General features: G+C 41.8%; 1 protein-coding gene and 1 non-coding gene across 10 annotated transcripts; both read left to right on the top strand.

The window, feature by feature from the left end:
* Positions 1-614: 614 nt before the first annotated feature.
* Positions 615-24,204, top strand: LOC135490528 (uncharacterized). Of its 9 annotated transcripts, none has more exons than XM_064775775.1 (12): positions 615-741; positions 8,004-8,076; positions 18,412-18,531; positions 18,739-18,897; positions 19,076-19,217; positions 19,579-19,624; positions 19,927-19,966; positions 20,257-20,446; positions 20,646-20,784; positions 21,101-21,255; positions 22,176-22,198; positions 23,552-24,204. In XM_064775775.1, the coding sequence occupies exons 3-12, from the start codon at positions 18,414-18,416 to the stop codon at positions 23,602-23,604; spliced, it is 1,065 nt and encodes a 354-aa protein (XP_064631845.1). In that variant the 5' UTR covers positions 615-741; positions 8,004-8,076; positions 18,412-18,413; the 3' UTR covers positions 23,605-24,204. The 9 variants fall into 9 exon arrangements, with proteins under 9 accessions (XP_064631845.1, XP_064631825.1, XP_064631835.1 ...); XM_064775755.1 differs by having other exon boundaries at positions 20,254-20,446; XM_064775765.1 differs by lacking the exon at positions 22,176-22,198 and adding an exon at positions 22,031-22,061 and having other exon boundaries at positions 20,254-20,446.
* Positions 1,837-1,909, top strand: Trnaa-agc (transfer RNA alanine (anticodon AGC)). Its single transcript has one exon. It is a non-coding gene; the product is annotated as a tRNA-Ala (tRNA).
* Positions 24,205-27,110: the final 2,906 nt, after the last annotated feature.

Genomic DNA, 27,110 nt, shown 5'->3' with positions numbered 1-27,110 from the left:
AAAAGACTCGCTTGGGATACTCATTCCCACGCTAATTCCACGAGGCGACTTCTTGATGATTGCCCTGATGTCTCCGAATCTGAAGCAACATTGTGTCCATCCAGTTATAACCAGTGGTTTTCAATATATACTCTGCCTCCCGACATTTCGACATGGCAATAAAAAAGCCTGATCTCGGGATGCATTGTGTCTGAATCCAAGTTGACTGTCGAATGGCCCTGGCTCAATGACGGACAAACGGTCATAGTTCACTTACCCGATCCCACTATACTCTTAACAATTGTCTTCAAAGATATTGAAAGGCCCTACGAAAAGCAAACGCGCAAGATGTGCCCCCTCATCAACTTTTGGAATCGCTCATACATTTTAAACTTTATGAAAAAAACCATTGCATTTGATATAATTGAGTAGGCCCCCCTCCCCTTTACGCGACTCATTTAATATTTTATAAAATAGAATGGATTTCCGTAAAATTGCATGAACAACTGTAACAATCGTGCTGTTCCCCTGAGCACCAAAGAAAAGATTGTGCGAACTGTCTGCGTGGGGGAGCTCTGTGAATAGGTTGTGATATATGAATGGAGAGTCACAATCAATAACCTCATTCAGGTCAGGACGGCTGACGGAGACGTGCAGGGGATGGATTGATGGATGTACATGAATAAACTTATATCATGATACCTTCAACAGTTTATCTTGGCTGGGATATATATTGGATGTTGTCGTAGGGGCTTGCAGAAGGTAGGCATTACTGATTTTATCTTTTTTGGCTTTTAAGTGTGTCTGCCCGGATAAGTGCAAAAGTCCCTAGTCTGTCTGTCTTTTCAGCGGTAAACTGTCTCTACGGCGATCGCTTTTCGGCGGCTGATTTAGCCGATGTACTGGCCTGAACATTTTGACGGAAATAATTTTACTATGTCCCGTTCTTTCTGGTCAGATAGTTTCTTAATTGTTTAACTGATCTGAAATTCTGAGCTCGCCTGACATCTTTTTAACTAACAGTTGAAAAAGTTGCGCATTGCAGGCTTCATATTCACTCATGGTTGGGGGTATTCGAGGACTTTAGTTTACAGTGACAAATAATGGGCATGTCTTCCAGTCGGATATGTTATTGGAAACCAAGTGATGCAAAAGAATTCGGTTGGACCAGTAGCTTTAATAATAGCATAACATTATTAAAGGGAACGCCTACTTATAGTACAAAGCATATATAGTTGAAGACAAGCAGCTGCTCCGTATTGGATGATTTGTTCTGATGAGTAGGGGGTCGTGTATCGTATAGGATGCCGACTTTGAAGACGTATTCCGGTCCGTAACTAGTATTTTGAGCCCCAAAAGTGAAATATTCAGTTTGTCATGGGACATGTGAGGACAAACGGCCCTGGCATTAAAACCATGGGTGGTGCCGCTTAATGTCCGCTTGGAGCACAGTCATGACAGGGGGTATGACTTGATACAGAGGAATTCGGGTGGACCTGCAGCTTTTGGCACAACTAAGGGAATGCCTTGATATTATAATTTAGAACTAAAAATACTTGGTTTGTCAACGAGAGAGAAGCAGCTGGCGTACTTTTAGATGGCATATTTTGCACTAATGAGCTGGGTCTCGGAGGGTGTCATGTACCGTAAAGAGGATCCATGCAGTTTAAGGACACTGGAAACGATTTGATAGGTACATGTAAATATATCTGTCTGGCACAGTGCAAATTACTGAACACCATTTTGGTTTCTGGGTGTCAAGACGGCAAGCTCCCACAGCATAAAAGAATAAAGGCGTGAAACACTTGAGATAGACATTAAGTCATGAATGTTATTAGTGACTAGAACACCCATCGTGGGGGACTAGCTCAAGTGGTAGAGCGCTCGCTTAGCATGTGAGAGGCACCGGGATCGATACCCGGGTTCTCCAAATAAAATTTTACATTACTTTTTACTATCGAAACGGTAGTATCTTTGCAAAAGATGGAGAATTCATTATAAAAGTTGTTCTTTATGCTAACATTTTATCATGTGTTTTTTTTAAAACATTCATTCACTCATTTCATGCGCGATTTTGTTTTTTGGGGTTTGTACCATCTGCACCCTATCAAGCAGCTAAAGAAGAGTTTTGCCCACTTTCATTATTCATCTTGTGATCAGCTAAACCATACACAAGCAATCGTGTTTTATGGTTCAGGTATTTTCTTTTATACTTTTTCTTAAAGGGTGGGAATGTTTGCTTATTTACGTTTTATGTGTGATAAATTGCCAGACGGGCTGTTAAAATTGGTTAATTAAATGAAAATAGCAGTGGTGACGCCACAAATGTCGTATGTAACACTTTCCTTTATCACTGTTTGCTGCGTAATTATCATTCCTTTCTATTGTTGAAACATGTCCGTCTGGTCGCATCCCTCGGGAACTGTCATAGTAGAAACATTGTTTTGAATTGATAAACCTCTTTCAGTCAAGATGGATTTGAACTTGAACAGACTGGCCATTAGCTTCATGGACAGACATGCCGAACCGTCTGTAGGATTCGGTCATTGGGGCGGGGAGGGGAACTCCGCTTTTCAGGGCCGTATAGCATGAGCATAAGTTGCACAGCTCAAGTTCTGCAGTATACTCCATTAATAGAGAAATAAATTAATAATTCAGGTCAGTTTTCATTCCTTGTGACCGATTATATATAATAACAATATCCACGTATCAACACTAATTAATAATTACAATGTAGGAGAAAAGTTCCCTGTCATGGAAGTGATGATATAAATGACAGTAATTTCGGCTGATGAGGGATTTATTATTATACATAACACAAGTCCCAAAATCGAGATCGTCGGGTACCGTATACTAAGCTCGACAAACTTAGACGGCCAAGGCGACTCACGGGTTTAGGGCTTCCCGTCTCCACCATTAATACAGAGATACGCCAGCCGTGCGGTGTTAATCTTTTTATGACAATTTCATATAAACGAATGAGACATAGCCGCGACATCGTCGCTATAGTGTGGAGAACGTGTTCCAATGTTGATTTCACTGAATGCACATCCTGCAACTGTCATGACTTCATATATACCCTTCATTATACCAGTACATAGTTTTGACGATATCAAACTCGATATATAGAGCACTGAAATTAAAGAGGAAAAACGATTTTGCTCTTGAAGAGCTCTTAGCGTCAAAGTAAATAATCTGCTGTCGCTATTGATGAAGCTTGAGAATTATCACCCTGATTGAAGTGAGGTGTAGCTTATAGTAACGTCAAATGCCAATGAATACAAAATTGTGGATCAACGCAAAAACAGTTAGCATTATGTACGAGTTGATCGGACGACGACGAGGGAGGACGGACGCCACGGTATCGTATAAGCTCCCCACAGGTGAGCTGACCAGGGGGCAGATCATTTTCCTTCGACTCGGATCCCCATTTACATTTCTCGAGGTAGGCCTATATATTTCTTGTCTGCATTGTCTTCATAGCGAGTCACCATCTGTTTGTATCATGCACCTGGTCCGAGTCGGGCATTGGCAGAGAATCAATCAATACATTCTGTGAGAAACCCGCAGCACATCAATTTCATGACTTTATTCAAGTTTGAAATGTAAGCTTACATGTTCTCGCACACAAGAGACTGAAAACGTTCATCATGCAATGATATGAATGCATCATTGTTCGATAACGTTGTCTTTCATGATTCTCTTCCCTTTGGTGTTGACAGCTCAACTGATCATCAGGCAAAGAAAAGAAGCGGTATAAGCAATGCCAATTCTCTAGATCTCTTTTCGTCATCCTGTAACTGATTAGAGCGTTTCACTCTGTGATAGAACTTCTAAAGACCCCTTATTTACCTCACATGCGATGGGGTGGGGGGGGGGGGGGCTTTTTACCTGCTCGGGAGAGTTTCCCGCTCTTGGCCATGGTAGACCGCGCGCTGTGATAACTGGATCAATGTATAATATATTTGATTTCCAAACCAGTTCTAAACAGCATCATATAGGATTATTGCACAGCGTCTAAAACAGCACGTCGATTCCAAGGCGGATTATGATTCTGGCTAAACCATCTGCTTGTCATTGCTTCGCCCGATCTTTGGAATCGGAACAGATATACCGTTGCACTTGCATGCACTTGCCTATTTTAAAGCGTTTTCGAGCCTTTCTCTATATGAAGATATATATGAAGTAGCCTATGCAGCTGTTTTACTAATCACACCAATCGATCATATGAAATATTTTGAAAGTGCATCCCAACCTAGAATCATGTATAGTTGGATATTTAGCTATAGGCTAGAGTAACCTGTTACACGAAAATTTGAGGTTTTTTTTCACTTCTTTCGTTCATCACAATTTAAAAGCATCACTCCGTCTAACTTTAGAGGTGGTACGGCTGATACGCTAGCCTCCTTATAACTAGCCTATTATAGGAATAGCCTATAACAACGTGAAATGTTGCTTTTAGCATCGAAACAAAGCTTTACTAGGCCACAGATGAGTGAGGAACGGTTCAAGAATCTTTGAGTAGAATGCATTCTTGAAATTCATATCAGAGAGGATTAGGGCCTTGGATGGTAGTATGGCGCATGGGGCAAATGATATTTCTAAGTGCGCTTCGAGAGAATCTCTCCACAGCATGTGGAACGGTCGAATATCAAAGGTAGCTATCTAACGGCCTTGGAGGTGTCTTAATTTACGAGTCAGAGTGGAGGGTGAACTGTTTTGTTGATTACCGAGAAGATCAGCACCGCTAGTCTTCTTGAAATATCGACAGGCGGAGTATATTTAATGAAATGGCCAGGGCCATTGTGCTCACCTCATGTGGAGGAAAGATGGATTAAGAGCATGGTCTTGTGTCATGTAGTGTTAGGTTTGATGTAGGTCCAAGCAATTACAATTTCCCCAAAATGGCCAATTTACAGTACATTCGACCTCTGTGACCTTGAAAAGTAGGTCAAATCAAAGAAGACCCGGGTGACACATTGAATGGTTGTTAGAATTAGATGTACCTATGATATAAAATTGGTGCCAATCGGGCAAGTCATTACTAGGAATAATGGCATTTTGAAGAATTTAGGATTTGGCCCCCTCCCTGGAGCCCAAACGGCAAATCAGATCGCACCAAACTTCGGTACCTGAGATCACCTGACCAAGGGGTACATGTGTACTTAATTTGTGATCAATAGTCATTGCAGTTAAGAAACGTGCCATTGTTACGGCCTGACGGCGAATTTACGCCATTTGACCTCTGTGACCTTGACAAGAAGGTCAAATTAAAAACCTGTGTGACATATACTGTATGGTGGTTAGATGTACCCATGATATCAAATTGGTGGCAATCGGGCAAGAAGTTAAGGAATAATCACATTTTTAAGGTTTTTGGATTTTGCCCCCTGGTGGTCAAGTGGTGAATCATATTGGACCAAACTTCGATCCCTGAGATCAGCTGACTAAGGGGTAAATGTGTACCAAATTTGGTATCAATAGTCATTGCAGTTTAGAAACGTGCCATCGTTACATCCTAACGGCCAATTTACACCATTTGACCTCTGTGACCTTGAAAAGGAGGTCAAATCAAAAACCCGGAGGATATATGATGCACCTTTGCTAGAAGTACCTACCATATTTTTTTCAAAATTTCCCGACTACTATTGAGGGAGATATTGCATATTTTCACTTTTAACGTTTGGCCCCCTGGTGGCCAAACCATGAAACGAATCGGACCGAAACTTGGTCTCCCAGGTGTCATTACATAAGGGTACATGTGTACCAAGTTTCAACTCAATAGCTCTAACAGTTACGAAACGTGCCCTGCTAACGGACGACGGACGACGACGACGACGACGACGACGCCGCCGACGACGACGACGACGACGACGACGACGACGACGACGACGACGACGACGACGACGACGACGACGACGACGGACGACGGACGCCACGGTATGGGATAAGCTCACCTCTGCTAAGAGGTGAGCTAAAAACTAACTATGCCAGGATGACCTCGTTACTGTAGATTCATGCACTTGATTGGGAACAACGTTTACATAGTGTTGGCCGTCGTCACGTCACGATGCATTGTAACTCTGACGGATTTACATTATGTAACGTGACGTGACGCGACGTCTATAAACCTTTGTGGAAGTCTTGATTTCACGATTTGGATGATATTTCTGCCGTTTTTATGCTTATTTATGTCTTATATAGTGTTAATGCCAACCCATGAGAGGGAATTCTTTAAAAGGGGTGGTCGATATGCTCAGATGTCAAATACATGTAATTGGAAACAACCATGGTAAGCCATAAGGTCACAGGACCTCGAATGACCCTTTATTGAAAACATGTTTACCTTAACTTTCTAACAATAGTTCTTCAGAAACATGCCAAGACAAAATGAAGTTATCACTCTCAGACAGATACTGACAGATTTGATATTTACCCTGGGAATCTAAAATTAGTCGAAACGTGTCTCCCTTGTTTGCCTATTGGCTTTGCCAAATTTCGCCGAATATCATAATTTTGGACCTTGGTTTGGGACCAAATACAAGCCCCTCAGGCAAACATGACCCTCGTGGGTGGTGTATTCATCTGGACACCCCTTGACATGTCTCCGAGGGACTATTCTATTTGAGACCCTTACCCTTGTTACGGCCACTTAAGGCTGTTAAAAGGAATGTTTAGTCACAATCCTCGGTGAGTCCGCTCTTCAGGATTACACAACACAAGGGACAAGATAGCCATTTTGGACGATCGGGATTTATGTTGAAAGCTTCGTGAGAGACAGCGCCTGAATTTGAAATGCAACTTCTATTTGTTTGCTTCGTCTGTAACCATTGTCTTTACATTAAATGTACAACTGAATTCGTTATCATTTTCATTCGCATCCCAAATAATTGTCAATCAATATCACAACTCAAAACACCTGTTCGCCATTATCATACTTTGCATTATTCCAAAGCTTTGAATCATCTTCCAGGCCTTCGTGACAATACAAGTTTATTCCATGATGAAATTAATTGCCATATATACCTGTATACCAATCACTGATGGGCGTATATACGTGATTATTATACTGTTTGCCCGAGAGCTCTGCCAAATCAGTTTGAAGATAATCATTTGATGATACATGTATAAGGCCTATGGATAACGGTACGTTGGCCCTTGTTTCATCGATCAATTCTGATTTTTAAAAAGCGGTGAGTACATGTATCATGTCCATAAAGGCCCAATAGGCCTTTTTGCTACCATTCTCATTATTTTTTTTTCAAATAGACTTTCTGGTTCAAAGTAGCACAGCACATCAAAATTTCGTCAACGATCTCTTGTAGATATTTGTTATCACCACTTCAGGATGACTGAAGTTGCTACTTCGGGCCCGTTCCGAAACGATTTATTGAACAACTTCGCTGTAGTAAAATAAACATAAATACACTTTGAAATTATTTTTAAAGGGATCCTATATGAACATACTGTCCTTACATATACATGTATTCAGATTTAACAAAATCGCACTGGACTCTGAAATCCGCGCATTACTGGTTATCCCCCCCAATCTGCTGTCCTTGGGGAAATGTCTTTATCTTTTGGTGAAAAGGTTTTATATAATATGTATTTTTGGCTCGGTTCATCTCAAACGATCAAAGCGGGTCAAGGCCTTTTACTTAATGGGGACTAAGGCAGGAATGAGGGGGTCAACTTAAAAATATTATGGGAACCTTAGTGCTGAGCACAGGGGCTGCATGGGTTGTGTTTGATTCGTCGATTATAATATTATTCCTCATACAGGCGTGGATAATGTAGGTACTGTGGAAATGATATTGCGGTGAATTAATTTGGACACGCAATGTTTTGAAAGTCACATAAATATCTTATATCGTTGGCCGTATAGCTCTGCGAGCGTCTCGATTTATACTTTTGAAAAAAAGCTCTTTGGTATATCTTTTCTTTTCAGATTTCAAGATGAAATTAGTTCGTTCAATTATCGTGTTGCTTATGAAGTATCGTTTGCATGGTTTGTATCGTTCCAGACATCTCACCCATAAAGATGAACCAAAGTATTACCAATTGATATCGCCCATGGTTCAACGAATGCAACTACTGGTAAGCTTAAGTTAAAGGGGAAACACCGATTCTAAAACTAAAAATACTGGATCTGAAATGAAGCGCAATAACAATCAAATATTCATCATTTTGGACTTCGTCGTCCCAGTTACTAACCATATACAATCGCTAGTTTCAAATATCAAGTGGCACAACTAAGGCCCGTGTTTCATGAGAAAACGGCGCTCTGCCCATAAAAAATAATGTATCACGTATCCATCAGTCCCACAACCAGCCCAAAAGGTCTCGGGGAACTTAGATGAGCGAATTTCCAATACGTATACCCGATAAAACATGCATGTGGTCTATAAGCTTTGTGCATAACATTGGCTATATGATACGGCACGAAAAACTATCGATTTGGTTCCACTTGAAATACAATGCAGTATTCCCAACTGTTTCATTCCGATCGTTATCGTATGAGGTTTACAAAGAAGCGCTTTCATTCTGGTCCAATGGAAAGATAAAATACATCATATTCGGCGTTGAAAGCGATGCGCACACAGCAGACACCTCACTTATCCAGCAAAACGGGTATTCGAAAAAGCTGGATCACTGGACTGCCGGATTTGCTGGATTGTGACTCGTGTATCACCACCGCCTGGAAATTATTGACGAATTCCCAAACCCCTAACGTTACTCACCATGTTCTTCAAGTGCACACACTGGCGTTGCCAATATGCAATGGACCAGGATTGGCCGCGTCTTGGAAAATGGCCATAGCGAAATTGCAGACTCCTAGCCCCTAACTGAAATTCAGTAATATTGCTAAAATACGGGCCCTTCTATGAAATAGATTTGAAACACCAATGTTTTGATAAATGTGTCAGTAACACGTTGAAGCAGGAAAGGCGGCCATGTTGCATGAACGGTCGTCTGCTCTTGGCGGATATCGAGCTAAGAAAATTGACGACCTGTTGATATAGTGGTAGGAAATTATATGGATACTGACCAGTTGTGTAGTGATATAGTCCGCCTTGGTTATATTTCATATAAAAATCAATAAGGCTTCTCATAAATAATTGGACAGATTCAGATTGTATATTTCATGTTTACTGGTGATGCGAGCGGTCCAAGAATGATGAACAAAACTGGTCACAGATAAGAGTACCACATGCAACTCATTGGGCTATCAGTGATAATTGCATAAATTTTCCTCCTTTCTATGCTTAAAAACATGAACGTCGCAAGCCTAACTGCGCGAATATTCATTGTTTTAACATGAGTCAATGTGTTGATCGATTCTACCTGTCTCATCAACCACTGAGAAGGGTCATTTTCAATCACTGACTTGAAAGAAAAACAATAAGAATGAAGTTTTTGATTATATTGGTATAATTTACTGTAGGAATGACTATAGGATGAGATAGCCGTGGCCTCATCATGTTATGGGGGACGATGAGGATCAAGTTTTAATGTTTTTTTAATTCAAACTTCAGTATTTCACATGCATGTAAATCAAGGGGAAAAAGGGGACCCAAATGTTAATGTTATAGAGTGACTTATACTTATACTGCGTGAATCTGAGGCATCCTTGGCACTTTGTAAAGATAAAACTATAATTATGAGATGACCGTGGCCTCATCATGTCATGCTGGGACGATGAGGATGGGATTTAAGGTTTTTGAGCAAATCAACCTTCGGTATGTTATATAAATTAAAATTAAAAAGGGGAACCGAAGGTATTGTAAGATAGGTGAGAAAAACGAGATTCACTAAAACTAAGCTCAGTTGGTCTGTTTCTTAGAGGCTTGCTCTGTCTTTAAAGAAGGATATCACCACGAATAAAACTTGCATATCACGCCAAAAACAACAGGGATATCATGTATAACCAACGGATTGCTTCAATGTGACCAAGTTAAAACTCTACAACTCCACTATGATTACTTCATTATATTATATTATGACATTCAAAAAACCTTTCTTTTGCTCCAGAAAATATGCTCCAAAATTATTTTAGAATATAAGATAATATAAAATTTCTACTTTATTTAATGAGTAACTTTGCCTAAAATTATATTTTTTTATAGAATTTTTTTGATTTCTTTAATGTCATCCAGTAACACTATACACCTCTACTATGATGTACAGTGAAACCGGAGTTACTAACATAATTCATTGAATTTGGAGCATTAGAAATTGTTTATCAAATTGGTTAAAAAAGTAAATTACTATCATGGTTTGTTACATTATTAGGAGCAAAAGAAAAAGATTTAGGTTTAATAAGGAAACTTGGTCTATATATATTTCACGATCTAAGATTTAGATTATGAAATTTTTAAGTACAAAATATAAATAAAATTATTATTTTAATCAAGTATGTACAGTGTATCCCTTTGCTGTCTTGTTTGGTGATTTGCTGCTTTTGGTGATTCAGCGAGAAATTTTGAATTCATAACTGCATTGAGTATAAATGCCAACCGAGCGGGTCTTGTGCCAAAGATGCCCCAGTTGGGAATTGCTGTTGTGCTCCTGCAAAACTCAGGAAGAAGCCAATAAAGTCACTCCTACAGTACTTACAAAAAATTATAAATTATCAGAAAAGAGTTAATGGCCGCAGCAGCGGAGGGCTTTTTTCACCCTACACCAGAGGCCGTGCTTCTTGTTCTCATCTCTAATAGTCTTCGTTTCGTTATGTGAATGGTTATCTGAATGAGCTGAATGATTGTCCACCAGAGTTGACTGATCCACCTGAGCTAAATGATCCACCCGAGCATCATGGTCCACCTGAGCTGAACGTTCTTCCTGAGGCATCGGGCCAACGCGGTTGCCTTTCCGGAAAAACCTTCGAACTTTTTCTCGGAAGGAGATAGTAGTAGGCTTACTAGTTGTCCGCTGAAACAGGAATAAGTTTAGTCTGATTAAAAATATATATAATTCAAAGTATCGCGTATATGGTCCTAATATCATTTTAAGTAGTTAAACATTGCCATTCCAAGCACCAGATTTGAGGTTGGCCACACAAGTCGGGTAAAGCACGGATTCTTCAGTTATACAGACTGTCTTGCGCGCGTCGTAAACGGCCAACGTGAGATTTTCAGAGAACCAAAGCAATCGCCCAGATGAAAGCCAATTGCCTATTTGCACATGAAAAGGCTATCGATGTATTTCATGCGTTTCTTTGCCAAAGGCTGCGTCCTTCTAACCCGCTATCGTCTGGAATAAAAACATACCATAGATTCCGGCGATTCTTCCTTGTGGGCAAAGTCAGCTGGCAGTGATGAGCCACCGCTTAGGACGGGCGTTTCTTCTAATAAGGCCGCTCCCTTTCTGATGCACACCCTATCAGCATCTGCAAGCAGTCGGGGCCTTGACCCAAATACTGCCCTTTCGTCGCTAACTTCCGTCAAGCCTCTGAGTGGAGGTAGTCTCCTGGGATGTGACTTGTTAAAACACATCGGGTCCTCTCGTGTGAGGGCCGGAACCTTTTTTTCCGCAGCCTGAATATTAGAAATGCTTGTGACAAAACGGACAATCCACCAGAAATCGGTCGGAATACCACTCCGCCCCCCCCCCCCCCCCCCCCCCGCCGACTGGCGACAAGATAGAAGTGCAATAATAAGCCTATATAAATGTTGTTTACTCTCTCAGATATTATATAGTTGATACGAGATATAGACTAAAACTTAAATTAAGCGAGAGTAAAAGCTGGGGTGGGGGGGGGGGGGGGCCTATCGTTGGTCATGATAACCCGGTAGGTCCCAACAACTCAAACTGTCGTCAAATCGATATGGTTGACATCATCTAAAGTTGTGAGTGTGACGACATCATGAATTAATTTTGGATAAAGAAACATCAATGCAAACAGGGAATGGTGAATAACAAAATGTATGATATTTATTTCACTTACCACTTCGGCTTTCTTTGCAACTTCTTGATTGTAGGTCGCCGCACGACCCTTCTTTTTCTGTGTAACATTTGCTTTGGTCCAGGACACGGGACATGTTGGCCTCAAGCGCTTTCTTTCCAATCGCTCGTGCCGTATCCTCATCCGTCTTCTTCTTTTCTTTGGCCTGTAAATAAATACACCAGTTTTCATCAATGATTTACTGACAAATCTACCAGTCGGACAAGGGTCACCTGACAGCGAGTTATCGCCAATTTGCCTTTGCCTTGACATTGAAAAATGGTTCAAAATCGTGGCGAGTTCGTATGTTAACTCCCATTTTTTTATTCTTCAGTTCTTGGCCGTCAGTTTGGTTTTCTTACAAATCGCCAATCGGCATCATGGACATCAAAACTGAAACATTTATCTTTTCAAATACAGCGAAGCCTCTTCCGCAAACCAAACCAGTCGATCAACTTACTCTGATTATTTGATTGTTAAGCGTTTGAAGTAACTCCGTCCTTCGTTTCAACAGTCGCCGCCTTCTTTCATCCGCTTCTTCGACCCGACGTGGGCGAGGTGTGGTTGGGCGCTACATTTGAAGGCGTTGCGGTGCCGGAGTTTGCGGCCTGTCATCAACAGTTTGTTCACTGCTTTCAACCTCCCACGTCATTCCCCCACTGGAAAGGTTCATGTTGATTTCGCCAGGAATCTCCTCCTGCATTGCGGTATTCATCTGTTGACTTTTACTACTGTTCTTTCAACAGCTTTCAACGACAAGAAGTCCGTGGCCTTTGCCACAACCTTCTATCCAAAATATATAGGCTAAGCGAGCCTTATATATTTTTGCTTCTATATCAGTAAAGAAGCAGAGCAGTTCACAAGAAGTAGAAGAAGTAGGTTGTCAAAACATGCGCAGTGATGGATTGCGTTGTCACGGCCACGTCGTCAGGGGTGCTGGGATGACGTCACATGACGTCACATCATTCGTGACGTCATCATGACGAAAGGTGCGCATTTCGGTGAAGCATCAAGTTATTTCAACCCAGAGACTTCAAAATATTCTATGCCATTCACATAACAGGCCCCGGTGTACTCTCTCCACAAATTCACTCCAAACTCGACTCAGATATCATATACAGACTTAAAAGGGTTTTGAGCGCCGGACATCATCCTTACTTTCGGCAGTCCGCGATTGACTTGCGGTGACTTGGCGATGTGAATGAGGATCAAGATGACCTTTGTCACTTCTCTACCCTCGACGGGTGTTTTTTTCGATCCAATGTGTTTTATCTCTGACTGACTGGTCACTACGCAACCTGCGTAGGCGTTGCCAACATGGAATGGACCAGGATTGGCCGCGTCTTGGAAAATAGCCATAGCGAAATTGCAGACTCCTAGCCCCTAACCGAAATTCAGTAATATTGCTTAAAGACGGGCTCCTCCATGAAATAGATTTGAAATACCAATGTTTTGATAAATGTGTCAGAAGCACGTTGAAGCAGGAAAGGCCACCATGTTGCATGAACGGTCGTCTGCTCTTGGCTGATATTGAGCTGAGAAAATTGACGACCTTTTGATATAGTGCCAGTGGTAGGAAATTATATGGATACTGACCAGTTGTGTAGTGATATAGTCCGCCTTGGTTATATTTCATATAAAAATCAATAAGGCTTCTCATAAATAATTGGACAGATTCAGATTGTATATTTCATGTTTACTGGTGATGCGAGCGGTCCAAGAATGATGAGAATGATGAGCAAAACTGGTCACAGATAAGAGTACCACATGTAACTCATTGGGCTATCAGTCATAATTGCCTGAATTTTCCTCCTCTCTATGCTTAAAAACATGAACGCCGCAAGCCTAACTGCGCGAATATTCATTGTTTTAACATGAGTCAATGTGTTGATCGATTCTACCAGTCTCATCAACCACTGAGAAGGGTCATTTTCAATCACTGACTTGAAAGAAAAGCAATGAGAATGAAGTTTTTGATTATACTAGTCCACTGTACCCGTGGCCGCCATCATCAGAGTTTCAGTGTACTATAAGTGATGTATTGATAAACGACTGTTCGAGTCTGCTTCATTCGTTTACTCCCTGGCGTGTGCCTTGACAATGACAGGCTCTTTTTTCTTTTTGGCGGGTTAGGCTTTTTCTTCCATAAAAAGACAAAATAAACTATTTGTATTCAACACAAAGTAGCTAGGCCCAAATGGTGTGTGACTGGGTCTGATGTCATTATCAGATCATGCACTTGCCTAGTCAGTGGCCTTTCACCGGGTGATTGATTTTTATGTTCTCTCGTGCCTAATGAGGTGGGCAGTATCATTTGCCCTGACCATGAAGTGACCGATGAGAAGTGAGATGTCAGTAGGCCAATGGAACAGTACACAAAAGGCCGATACTAAACACGCCCACCGGCCAGCAGTAGGCCTATCAGTCTTTTTCATTCGTCATATACATTTAATACAAACCTTCTTTTCACAATTTGATTCCGAAATCGAACAAAAATTGATCCCCAAACTCTGTGTGAACGCGCCAAATCTTTTGACTGAGGTGACAGGGCTCGAGACGTCGCATTGTGACGTCATGACGTCAGCAGACCCATCCTGACGTCGGAGCCGTGACGCGATCAGGCTGTGTCGGGAGTGACGTCGCCCGTGACGCGCATGACGCGAAGGTAAAATCGCCGCGCGGGCAAGCTGAATAACGTTAAGCCTGGTCTACACTAGCAAACATTCGCCAACAATTGTTGGCCAACATGAGCCAACATCATGTTGGCGAATGTTTGGGGACCCGTCCACACTATCAAACACAGGCAAACATTGCCAAACAAGTTTGACTAAGTTTGGCCGTGTTTGGCATGAATTTGAGGGCAATTTGGAGGGAAAATCAGTCATTTCTCTTCATTTTTCTTTAAAACAATGGAGAACCACAGGAAGAAAGCATGCCTAGGTGCTTCAGCAGCAATTCTTTCAGTTGTGATTAACCCCCGTCGCCGCCGCAACTGACAAAAGCCATACTTGTGGAAAAAGCATGCATGGGGCCTATCACTGCCTACTTCAAGAGTTAATGGCCTCAGACTTCAAAAGCCTCAAGAATTTCCTGCGGATGGATGAAGCTTTTCGTATTACGAAATTAAGTGTTCAATTTCTTGAAATTGCCATGAGACAAGACCACTAATGAATATTCATAGGTTGGAGGGTCCAGGCCTATCTATTAGACGAGTGCATGTTTTTTACTCTCAAGTACATATTTGGAGAGGTATTGAAAAAATATTTGTTGTGGCAAGTCTACAGATATAAAGAAATTATTTGATGAAAAAATTAATTTCGAATTTTGCTAATTTGGTAATAGGGGGCGTGTTTTGAGTTTTTTCTGCCAGTTGGCTGAAAAGAGTGGAAATATCAAAGTCTGTCTAATTTGTCGATTAAAAAAAAATTTCCGTGGTCAATCACCATTTTATTTTTCACCATTTACTTGCCCGCCTGTCCGGAATAACATAATCTAAATTTCAGATTCACAACACCACGCGTTCTTTGATGCGTCGCGGTCAAACATTGACAATTTAACTGCTAAAAGGCTTAAAAAATCAATTGTGGTCTTGTCTCCCATTCTCTATCTTTCATTGAGGCTGCCATTTTGTCCCAGTAGCTCCATCACATGATCCAAATCTGTTCTCTGATTGGCTGCTGATTGCCCAACACCGACCAACATGTTGTTCAGAAGTAGCATGGCCTAACATAGGCAAACATTGGCCAACAAGTTGGCTGATGTTTTCACTTGTTTTTGGACCCGTCCACACTGGCAAACAATAGCAAACATGCCTCTGCAACAAGGCCCAACACGATGTTGGCCAACATTTGTTGGTTCATGTTGGCTAGTGTAGACTGGGCTTTAGATAAAACCAATAAACGGCGTTATATCGGATGTTAGTTGGAAATTCAAAAATCGAGCTTCGTAAGGACACTTTCGGGACCCATTAAATGCTACATGCAAAATCTGGGGTCGCTCAGCCATTCGGTATGGGAGATATGAGCGCACAAACAAACAAACAAACAAACACACAAACTTTTCTCGAATTCAGTAAGGATAAGGCCGCTCGCTTTCTGATGGGCACCCTTTCAGCATCTGTAAAGCAGTCGGGGCCTTGACCCTTTCGTCGCTAACTTCCGTCAAGCCACTGAGTGGAGGTAGTCTCCTGGGATGTGACTTGTTAAAACACATCGGGTCCTCTCGTGTGAGGGCCGGAACCTTTTTTTCCGCAGCCTGAATATTAGAAATGCTTGTGACAAAACGGACAATCCACCAGAAATCGGTCGGAATACCACTCCGCCCCCCCCCCCCCCCCCCCCGCCGACTGGCGACAAGATAGAAGTGCAATAATAAGCCTATATAAATGTTGTTTACTCTCTCAGATATTATATAGTTGATACGAGATATAGACTAAAACTTAAATTAAGCGAGAGTAAAAGCTGGGGTGGGGGGGGGGGGGGCTATCGTTGGTCATGATAACCCGGTAGGTCCCAACAACTCAAACTGTCGTCAAATCGATATGGTTGACATCATCTAAAGTTGTGAGTGTGACGACATCATGAATTAATTTTGGATAAAGAAACATCAAACAGGGAATGGTGAATAACAAAATGTATAATATTTATTTCACTTACCACTTCGGCTTTCTTTGCAACTTCTTGATTGTAAGTCGCCGCACGACCCTTCTTTTTCCGTGTAACATTTGCTTTGGTCCCAAGGACCCGGGACATGTTGGCCTCAAGCGCTTTCTTTCCAATCGCTCGTGCCGTATCCTCATCTGTCTTCTTCTTTTCTTTGGCCTGTAAATAAATACACCAGTTTTCATCAATGATTTACTGACAAATCTACCAGTCGGACAATTAAGGGTCACCTGGCAGCGAGTTATCGCCAATTCGCCTTTGCCTTGACATTGAAAAATGGTTCAAAATCATGGCGAGTTCGTATGTTAACTCCCATTTTTTTATTCTTCAGTTCTTGGCCGTCAGTTTGGTTTTCTTACAAATCGCCAATCGGCATCATGGACATCAAAACTGAATCTTTTCAAATACAGCGAAGCCTCTTCCGCAAACCAAACCAGTCGATCAACTTACTCTGATTATTTGATTGTTAAGCGTTCGAAGTGACTCCGTCCTTCGTTTCAACAGTCGCCGCCTTCTTTCATCCGCTTCTTCGACCCTACGTGGGCGAGGTGTGGTTGGGCGCTGCATTTGAAGGCGTTGCGGTGCCGGAGTTTGCGGCCTGTCATCAACAGTTTGTTCACTGCTTTCAACCTCCCACGTCATTCCCCCACTGGAAAGGTTCATGTTGATTTCGCCAGGAATCTCCTCCTGCATTGCGGTATTCATCTGTTGACTTTAACTACTGTTCTTTCAACAGCTTTCAACAACAAGAAGTCCGTGGCCTTTGCCACAACCTTCTATCCAAAATATATAGGCTAAGCGAGCCTTATATATTTTTGCTTCTATATCAGTAAAGAAGCAGAGCAGTTCACAAGAAGTAGAAGAAGAAGGTTGTCAAAACACTATGCGCAGTGATGGGTTGCGTTGTCACGGCCACGTCGTCAGGGGTGCTGGGATGACGTCACATCATTCGTGACGTCATCATGACGAAAAGCGCGCATTTCGGTGAAGCATCAAGTTATTTCAACCCAGAGACTTCAAAATATGTTTTGCCATTCACGTACAGGCCCCGGTGTACTCTCTCCACAAATTCACTCCAAACTCGACTCAGATATCATATACAGACTTAAAAGAGTTTTGAGCGCCGTACATCATCCTTATTTTCGGCAGTCCGCGATTGACTTGCGGTGACTTGGCGATGTGAATGAGGATCAAGATGACCTTTGTCACTTCTCTACCCTCGACAGGTGTTTTTTTTCGATCCAATGTGTTTTTATCTCTTCAGTGATAGCGTGAACGAGCAACGTGACTGACTCTGGTTTCAACGCAACCTGCGTGGGCTTTGCGAACATGGAGTGGACCAGGATTGGCCGCGTCTTGGAAAATAGCCATAGCGAAATTGCAGACTCCTAGCCCTTAACTGAAATTCCGTAATATTGCTTAAAGACGGGCCCACTTATGAAATAGATTTGAAATACCAATGTTTTGACAAAGGTGTCAGTCGGCCACGTCGTCTGGGGTGCTGGGATGACGTCACATCAGTCGTGACGTCATCATGACGAAAAGTGCGCATTTCGGTGAAGCATCAATACACCCAGAGACTTCAAAATATTCTATGCCATTCACATAACAGGCCCCAGTGTACTCTCCACAAATTCACTCCAAACTCGACTCAGATATCATATACAGACTTAAAAGGGTTTTGAGCGCCGGACATCATCCTTATTTTCGGCAGTCCGCGATTGACTTGCGGTGACTTGGCGATGTGAATGAAGATCAAGATGACCTTTGTCACTTCTCTACCCTCGACGGGTGTTTTTTCGATCCAATGTGTTTTTATCTCTTCAGTGATGGCGTGTACGAGCAACGTGACTGACTGTGGTCACTACGGAACCTGCATCAGCGGCGCTTGTTCCTGTATGACGGGCTTTGTTAAGTCTTCCTTCTCAAAAAGAGATTGCAGAAATCGTAAGTTTGAAGGATGGATTATTCAAATCTTCAGCTATTTCATTAACGCCGCGCCGAAATAGATAGCGCCGTAGTCGAGCTTCTCTAACTGCCACTGACTTTTTCCATGCGACCTTCAATAGCATCTCATTGGTCGAATTCGAGAAAATACACCAGACTGGATCTACCAAAAGAAAATTGATGAATGGTAATAAACTTATCTTTCAGCTGACTGCGTTGATCCATTCTGTCTCCAATGCGCAACAAAAGCATCCTGTATACGGTGCGTAAACTTCATCGAAAAGGGCACAGGAAAGTGTTTGAATGAGTGTCCGGGGAATTACAATCTAGTCATGGAAGGAGCGTGGCTAGGAAAGGTATGCGGAGGTAAGAAAACCTTAATTGAGTGGGTAAGGTTTTTCTTGAAGAACACGGACTTATGTTAGTGCGTGTTGAAAACACACTACGTTGACCAACCCGAAGGACTATATCAGTTCGGTTTCTTTTTGCGCCAAGTTTGCCAACTACGGGATGGCTCCAATATTTTCATTTTGCATCATTTCAGCAAAAGAACAATCCAACACGAACTTGGCGGATAATACGCTGTATCTCGCCATCATTATCGGGGTTGTCGGTTTGGTGGTGTTGTGTCTTGTGGTCGCTTGTATTGTATTTATCAGGATAAAAAGGAATAAGGGTAAAGATAGGTGAGTGAAACAGTGCTGACACTGACAGACGCTTAAATTAAAGACCGTCTTTGAAATAGAAGACTGCCTTTAAACTGAGCGTCAGTCCGCGGCAAGCTTCCATGCTGCGATGAATCAAAAACGATTATTTACAAGGGACCACTGCTAACATACAATCAGTCTCTCGATCGAAGTAACATGACTTGCCCAAGGTCATCTGCACGTTTGGCTTGTTATCTCCTCTGCCGTAAAACCGTTAAGCTACCGAAAAGTACGGACAGGAGTTTTCAAGAATACAAAGTACCCTTTAAAATATTTGTCCGAATAATTTACAATTACTGGACAACAACTATTTACGTTAGCGGCTATTGATTTGTTTCAGTGCTTCCAGTTCGACGCGAATTAATGGTGCTGCACGGAATCAAAAGGTAACTTCAACACATCCTCTTTTAAAGGAGATACATCATCCAGTCATGTGTTAGGCAAGTTATACTAGTGTCTGGTGACCTCCGCCATGCCGTAAATAGCTGCAATGACATTGAGAAGGGCGGTATAGACAGTGGACTGAATCATTTTCATCTGAAGTTTTGATTAGATTTCCTGTTAAAATTGTCTACAGCAATTATTATAGCAGTCTCGTGCTTTTTTATCTGCCCGTTGCCGTCTGTTAGTTTCAAGCCCAGTTCAGGCCAACCCTACATATGTAAACGTATGATGTCTTTCTTTACAGAGGAAACAAACGTCTCATGTATATAGTAATGCTGCGTATGGTAAGTGAAAGAACAGGGAAGCAGGACTGCAGAATAATTCAGTAGTATCACGAAATCAAATCCTAGCTCTCTTAATAATTCAAATACTCAACTTCTGTTCTTAATTGGGTGGATATTGCCATTAATATCTTATCAAACTTGGATTGAATCACTGTATACGTGTTTGGGTTGGCCCTTGCATAAGAACTCCGTGTACAGCCAAAAGTTAAGGGAAAAATACATGTATGTCTATCTTGATAAAACCGATATCTACGAATAAAAATCCCTTTGATTCTTTCCACCTCCAGTAGATAATTATGACGAACCACAACAATCAAAAGATGAGGTTTACACGATAACGAAAGTGAACAGTAAAGAAGAATACTTAAGACATGTAGAGGAATTGAAGCCGCATGGGCCGACATTTATAGAGATGATGAATGAAACGAAAAGAGCTCTGAAAGAGTTGCCGTTGCATGACCCTAATAGTCAGAAATACAAGTAAGTGGCCATTTTAAAAGATGATGATACTTCAAAGCAGGATCCTATTGGCCAACTTGTGTAGAGATGAATCACGGCGGCAATAGGCTAACATTTGTTGAGAGGAAACCCTTTGAATCATATCTCACCAGCATGATATCCATTAAAAGGTTTGAAAATTGTCCACTCATCTGCTTATCTCCAACTTTCTTCTCTTCAGAAATATGCTTCACCAGCTGTGGCGAGTGATGACCCTCATCAACAAGAGAGACCCTATTGCTCACATGCCGCCAGATGGATGTTCCCTCATGAGCTGGGCCAAGAAAACCCTCAAACGATTTCAACTATCGAAACAGCAGGTAATATAAGGGATAATTATGTCTCAGTCCTAAAGAACGCATCGAGTGCCACCGGTTTTCGTGGTCGCGATGCAGATGTGATATAGCAGTGGCTGTTTAGAGTAATCGGCGAGCTTTGTCAATGCAAACAGACGGCAGCTTTGGTGAATAGAAGACATCCATTTTGGTCAAAAGACGACATCCATCTTAGCTTTGGTCAACTGACGAACTCCATTTTGGTCAACATCCATTCCTTTGAACGATACTCATTCAGGTGTCTGCCTTTTGGAGTCCTTCTTTCCACCAGCCAATACATCTCTACTCCCTTTGATTTCAGCATGCGACGAACGGCACCAAACCCAAGGCATGTTTCCAGCAACCCAGTGGCAAAATGCCGTCTGCCCCGCAAGAGATGACAGTACTTCAGCTGGACAGACGACCATCTGACCAACCCGGGGCTGATGGCGTCGACGATTCTTACTATGCAGACCTGTAAGTGTTTGTTTTCGCTTCAGTATAAAGTTCACAAAATCTTTTACAATGTTGCAGTGATACTGTAGTGTCGGCTATGTAAAACTGTAGCCTCATTCCACATCATGCACAACTTCCCGCAAAGTCCTGACACCTCTGTCTACGCGAGAAATTGTTCAGAACTTTGTCCCAGTGATATCAGTTTGTTCTTTCAAATGGTCCTCTTGGTGCGCACTTAAAAGGACTAGCAACCACGCTTGGCTTGGATCACGAAGTTAACTTACTGTTAACTTTGTGCTCGGATGTTCATACAGTCAGGTACATGTAACGCCCTGATTGTATCCCCAGTTCTCTGATTAATAGCCAAGTAACGGTAAGAAAGTCCGATGTTCTAAGCATGTTAAAATCAGACCATTCATCCCTTTCCGAATAGGTCGGACGAATTTACTTTTGTGTGGTGAGTTACAATTTGGCATACAGGTCAAGGGGTGATGGCTGATGTTTTTCATCTATTAATGTTTTGCTATTCAAGCGGCTTTTTAATTTCAATTGTAACTCACCCATTTCTGTTATATGTTTTTCTTGTGGTTCAGTTGTGCTCAAGACGTGTCCCCAATGATTATCGTCCATGTTTGCAAGACACCACAGGAAATCTATCTATCTTCGCCATATATTTTCTGGATATGTTGAGGGACGTTACTTCAGACAAGTTCTGTCTTGGATGTTCCATGTCTTGTACACAACAAGGAGTTGTATTCTGTTATTAATGTTTTTATGTATAAATATACCTGTCTAGGAGGTTCGGTTATCGTCGACCAAGCCGCACCGTGAGTTCCTCTTAGGTGGCGGGATCGTGATATTTTCCAAATAACGTTTTCGCCTTTGCGTTTTATTGGTATATAGATGTTTTTGCTATTATGTGTTTTGTATTTCTTTTCTAGCAAAAAACGTCAACGTATAACAGGTAACTTAAGCCTGCATGGACTGTTGTGGGATGCTGTGTGGACTGATCTAATCTACAAAGGGCCATCTCAAAACGATGTCGTTGCAATGAACATGGTCCCAAGTCTCTCCACGCTCTTTCCTCCCATCACTCTACGGCTTTTAGTCATGAAAGAATAAGAGGAAGGGGATGTGTGAGAAGAATGAGGGAATGTGGTTTGGCTCCGATTGGTTCATAATCATGAAAGGCTAAAAAGAAGGGGATGTGTAAGGAGGAGGGAATGCGGCACTCTTCATGTTCATCCACTGATTTTTGAGATGGCCCTAACACAAACAGCAGCCAAGCCTTATAGTGTCTGCCGTATGATTGCGCACCATTGGTTTCAAACAGGATTTTAATTCCTTCAAAAATCAGTTGCATCTGTACTGCCAAATTCTAACTTCAGAAGATGTTTTGATGGCTAGTGCTTGGCTGCTTGAATATTTGCACCATTCTCTGCCTGATTTTGTGTAATGCACGGAAGTATAGAGTTTAGAACTGCTTTCTTTTTCCAGGTAGTTTAACACCACTGTAAATAGGAGCATGGTAACAGCTTAACCACCCCTTGAATGTATCCCGCGTTAAAATCCATCAGTAATCAGCCACTTTCTTTGCTCTTCTTCTGTATGTGTTTGTCTCGTGTCCAGCGGCGTATACTAGTGCTACTTTTCACTTACCAACCAATTTTAACACCTGACCATGCATTCTCGTGGATATCTTGGGTCTTGGACAGTGCTTCTATCTCAGATAACTACATAACATAACGAGCTGATACTGCATGGTGGCCTGGTGTCATGATTAAACTGATTTCATCTATTGAGGATGTCTTTGCCATATTTCAAGGATACTTTCCATATACCTTTTATCATTTTCAAATTGTTTTCCTTAAATCCCAACTCAACTTTCCTTGTGATGTCGCCAGCGACACATCGTTTTTTTCTTACTCTCTTACTTATTTCTTACTTTCACTATACATATAAAGAAGGATGTATCACAACCGTAGATCACCTGGACTGCATAAATGCATGCTGGCAAATATCTCTTTCTGAAGTCCAATGAACCCATCTATCGCCGCTATGCTGTAGACCTGTTGCTTTTGCAAAATACGGGAGGTGAGGTGAAATCGGTGGTGCTTCGTTTCCATTACTAAAGGACATCATCCTTAAAAGACGAACGCTCTATTCATTCGCTCGGCACGTGCAGAGCAATATCCATGGGAAACCAACAACAACAAATTCAAGAAAGATGCTTTTTTAGGAATTTCGTTTATTCACATTTTTTCTCTATTTTCCTTCATTTCCTTCACACTTATCATGTTTTGTTGATTGATTTCAGAGTCTGGGAAGGGACGACCTAAACAAGTACCGGTCTTTGAAGTAATGGTATGACACAAGCAATCATCTGGATTTGGAGGCTGTGGATGGGACATCATATCATTTGCGTCTTGATTCTATTCGGGAGTAGATCTCAACAAGGACATTGGCATGATGTGCATGGTGTCTCGGAAAGAGATGTACCCGAGATGGCAAATTGAAAAGTATACCGGAGTTTTAAGTATTGACAATCGGTACACAAAACATGCCCTGCAGTCGGAGTATTGCGGCCCCAGCAAGTTGTGCACGATTCATGGTTGGAGTGGACTTGCATAATCCTCTTGCAGTACATGATATATCGAGACCGAATTTTCCTTCTCCCATTCAACTAGAAAATGGCTGTAAGAGGTGTCCTTAATGGCCATAGTTGTTTGTTTGCTATTAGCCGTTCATATCCAACACTAACAGGATAGTCTTGGATTTAAAGAGTGGTAAAAACCTAGCTTCAAATATTCAACGAAAGTGCATTGTTGTGGGCCGTGAAAGTATGAATACAATTTCCTTAAATCCCAAATTTGGTCGTTTGAGACATCCGACGAACGGTGCTGCTTCCAAGGTACAAATTTGGATTACATAATTATTAATTCAGAATTAAATCTTCTCAAAAATGCTTTATTTCAATGAGTACTTTCGAATTTTTCTGATGCATTCACTTTCCCAAAATTGCAACTGGATTATATTTATTACGAGAAAAGTCGAAATTTTCATAGTAAGTGATATTTATCTCCGATGCGCCTCCTCCAGAGAAGAAACTACCCCGGTGTACCGTATCTGTGATATTTGGGGAACACTGACAGATGATACACCGGTCTTCGCACTTGATCGTCATGGCTGATGGCAGGGAGAGGATGGAACGCAAATTATATTCCTCTGAAAGAAAAAGTCCTTAGGATGAAAATAGAAATATGACTAAAAAAAGGGCAAAACAAGCCACATTCTTGACCATGGCCGCAGAAAGCCCGGAAGAAAAACTGGGGGTGGATTCCTACGGCCACAATCAACAATCCTGGGTACTCATTATGCCAGCCTAACAACGGACTCCAGGCACCACCAATCCATTGCGACAATGATCAGTTATCACCACAGAGGTTGGAGGTGCAGACAATACTAGTGGGGTCGTAAGTTCTTTATATAGTATGGTGCAAAAATTAGCCGCAACAGTTTCATGGTTTGACCTATTTTCGAAATCAATCAACAACTTCATAATTCAATATCAAAAATTAAATCTTTTCAAAAACGCTATTTTTCAATGAGTACTTTCATATTCCTAATGCATACACTTTCTCAAAATTGCAACTGGATTATATTTATTATGAGAAAAGTGGAAATTTTTATAGTAAGTGATATTTATTTATGTATCCCAGCGCCTTCGCCGGACAAAAGGGACAACCAGGCCGAGAATTACAAACAGAGAGCTAAACCGACAGGGGCGGGGGGGTATTCCTACTGAATAAAATACCCGGGATACAGAAAAAAACACATATTCCTATCTCAATCCCCGATATCTTTAGTAGTCGTAGTTCCATGCACCTATCATAAAACCCCGTGTTTTTTCAAGACCCGTGTCTTCGCCGTGTGTAAAAAAACCGGGGGCGCACTTATACCTATCAGTGGTGTTGATAACGGTTAATAGCCCCGGCGACAGGTGCGCTGTAGGTAGGGAGCTCTCCTGTGTTTCTTTCCCGTTGGAGGGGAATTTCGCATGCGCAATACCGAGGCAACTACACCCGCCATCTGTCGCCGGATCGTAGAACTTGCAATTGCCGTGTCTATTCAGATTCCACCTGTAAAAAAACCCGTGTTGAACACGGGTCTAAATTAGCCCCCGATTAGCCCCATCGCGCTCGATGGGGCTAATAGACACGGGGATTTGACACACGGGTCTATTTAGACACGGCAATTCATAGGTGTAAGCGCAAAAGACACGGGGATTTGATAGGTGGAAGTACGACGTGTGTAATCAATCAAGAATATCGGTCTCGGTACAATGCTCGAACCCGCAACGCATTGATTGTGGATTGGTAGAGAAGTGTTGCTGCAGCAAGACTAGCAATCTTAAGAACATGGCATACACTGCATATAGCTGGCAGCACGTGTTGATACTATTACTGTAAAATCGGAAAGGAAACGTCGTGACTTTGGCATGTATCTACAACCACATGTAAAAAATCGATGGGACTGTTCTTCTTTCCGTTTTTCAAGAGCAATAAACCCATTAAAAAATATACATTTAACTTGTATTATATATATCTTTAGTCGTCCACTTGTGAAGCAGTAAGACTGTTCTCCAGAGACAAAGACACTATGACCAATAGTGGGGTAGAGACTTCAATTGAGCACACACCCACACGGATCAATGAGTCTTCTATCGCTTGAAGATCTAATTGCCAAACAACAAGTCATGCTTCAAGAGAAGTTTGCAAAGGAAACATGGTCAGTGTCAGCCCGACACTCCCGCTCAGAGGGCCCTAGCTTTGTCTTCCCATATAAGTTACAAGTGCCTTTAGGAAGGATTACCACCTTGGAGGAGACTGTCCTCTCGTTTCAAGAGACGAGTGTCTTCAGGACGGATTCCCAACTTCAAGGAGACTGTCCTCTCATATTAGACACGAGAATCTCCATTAAAAATTCCCATCTTGGAAGAGACCGTCCTCAAAAAAACATGAGACACGAGAATCTCCAGGATTCTGATATTAAAGGATGACATAATTAGACCCCGAATGGACAAGCTACATGTTTTTGGTCTTCAGGTTCTGAACCACTATTTCCAAAAGGAAGGCCCTTAGAAGACGTGGATGTGGGGTTATGATGTCAACAGCTAGAAAGTCGGCATGCTCCTGATCGATTTTGCAGTAAGTTGGTTGATTGTGACTGGCAGATATGCCTCCACATCCAAGATGCCTTCAGGGATACCCAGGTTCGATCCACCTAATCCGAAGGCAGCTATAATACGAAGGACAGTAAAATGTCGGTGGCTATTTGAACTAAAGCTGACTGAAATCCCCTGCAAAGTTTTGTAGACAAGCGGGCTCAAAATGTTAAGACGCTACTGTGACGCAATTCAATTCTTGTAAGAGGAACATTAAAGTTGCAAGTCACCACCGATTCTACCTTGCTAGGGACAAAGCTATCACATCGTTAATCATTTGTCCCAGAGGAACATGACAGAGGCAGTAAAGATACTGGTTGTGACGAACAGCACATTGCACATATCATAATCAGACACACAGGACAATCACTATCATGGTGAATGTGCAAGAATGCAAAAAATGAATGTCGGGGACCATTAGATTGAGAACAATGCGACTGGACACCTGGTCACCATGATCTAGTGTTATCATTAGAGGTGACATGAAGACAATTAAATTGGACACATTTATATGTCATCATGGTCTTCATCACTGAAGGCGGCACAGTTGAGACAGCCAGAGACATTGGGTGATATGAATAGACTAGCAAATGCTTTTACTTCAGTTTTCTACAGAAAGGCCTTGTGTAAATGTACATAGAATCTTAGATAA

The sequence above is a fragment of the Lineus longissimus genome, chromosome 1 (assembly GCF_910592395.1).
Source record: "Lineus longissimus chromosome 1, tnLinLong1.2, whole genome shotgun sequence".
Taxonomy (NCBI): domain Eukaryota; kingdom Metazoa; phylum Nemertea; class Pilidiophora; order Heteronemertea; family Lineidae; genus Lineus; species Lineus longissimus.
The sequence above is the reverse complement of the archived record's forward strand: the minus strand, read 5'-3'. Positions and strand labels throughout refer to the sequence as shown.

What these genes read in the sequence shown, in the direction of transcription:
- LOC135490528 (XM_064775755.1), top strand. Translation starts at nt 18,414, where the DNA reads ATGGCGTGTACGAGCAACGTGACTGACTGTGGTCACTACGGAACCTGC. An exon ending in AGGAATAAGGGTAAAGATAG is followed by an intron (nt 19,218 to 19,578) that starts GTGAGTGAAACA and finishes GATTTGTTTCAG; the next exon opens with TGCTTCCAGTTCGACGCGAA. An exon ending in GTGCTGCACGGAATCAAAAG is followed by an intron (nt 19,625 to 19,926) that starts GTAACTTCAACA and finishes CTTTCTTTACAG; the next exon opens with AGGAAACAAACGTCTCATGT.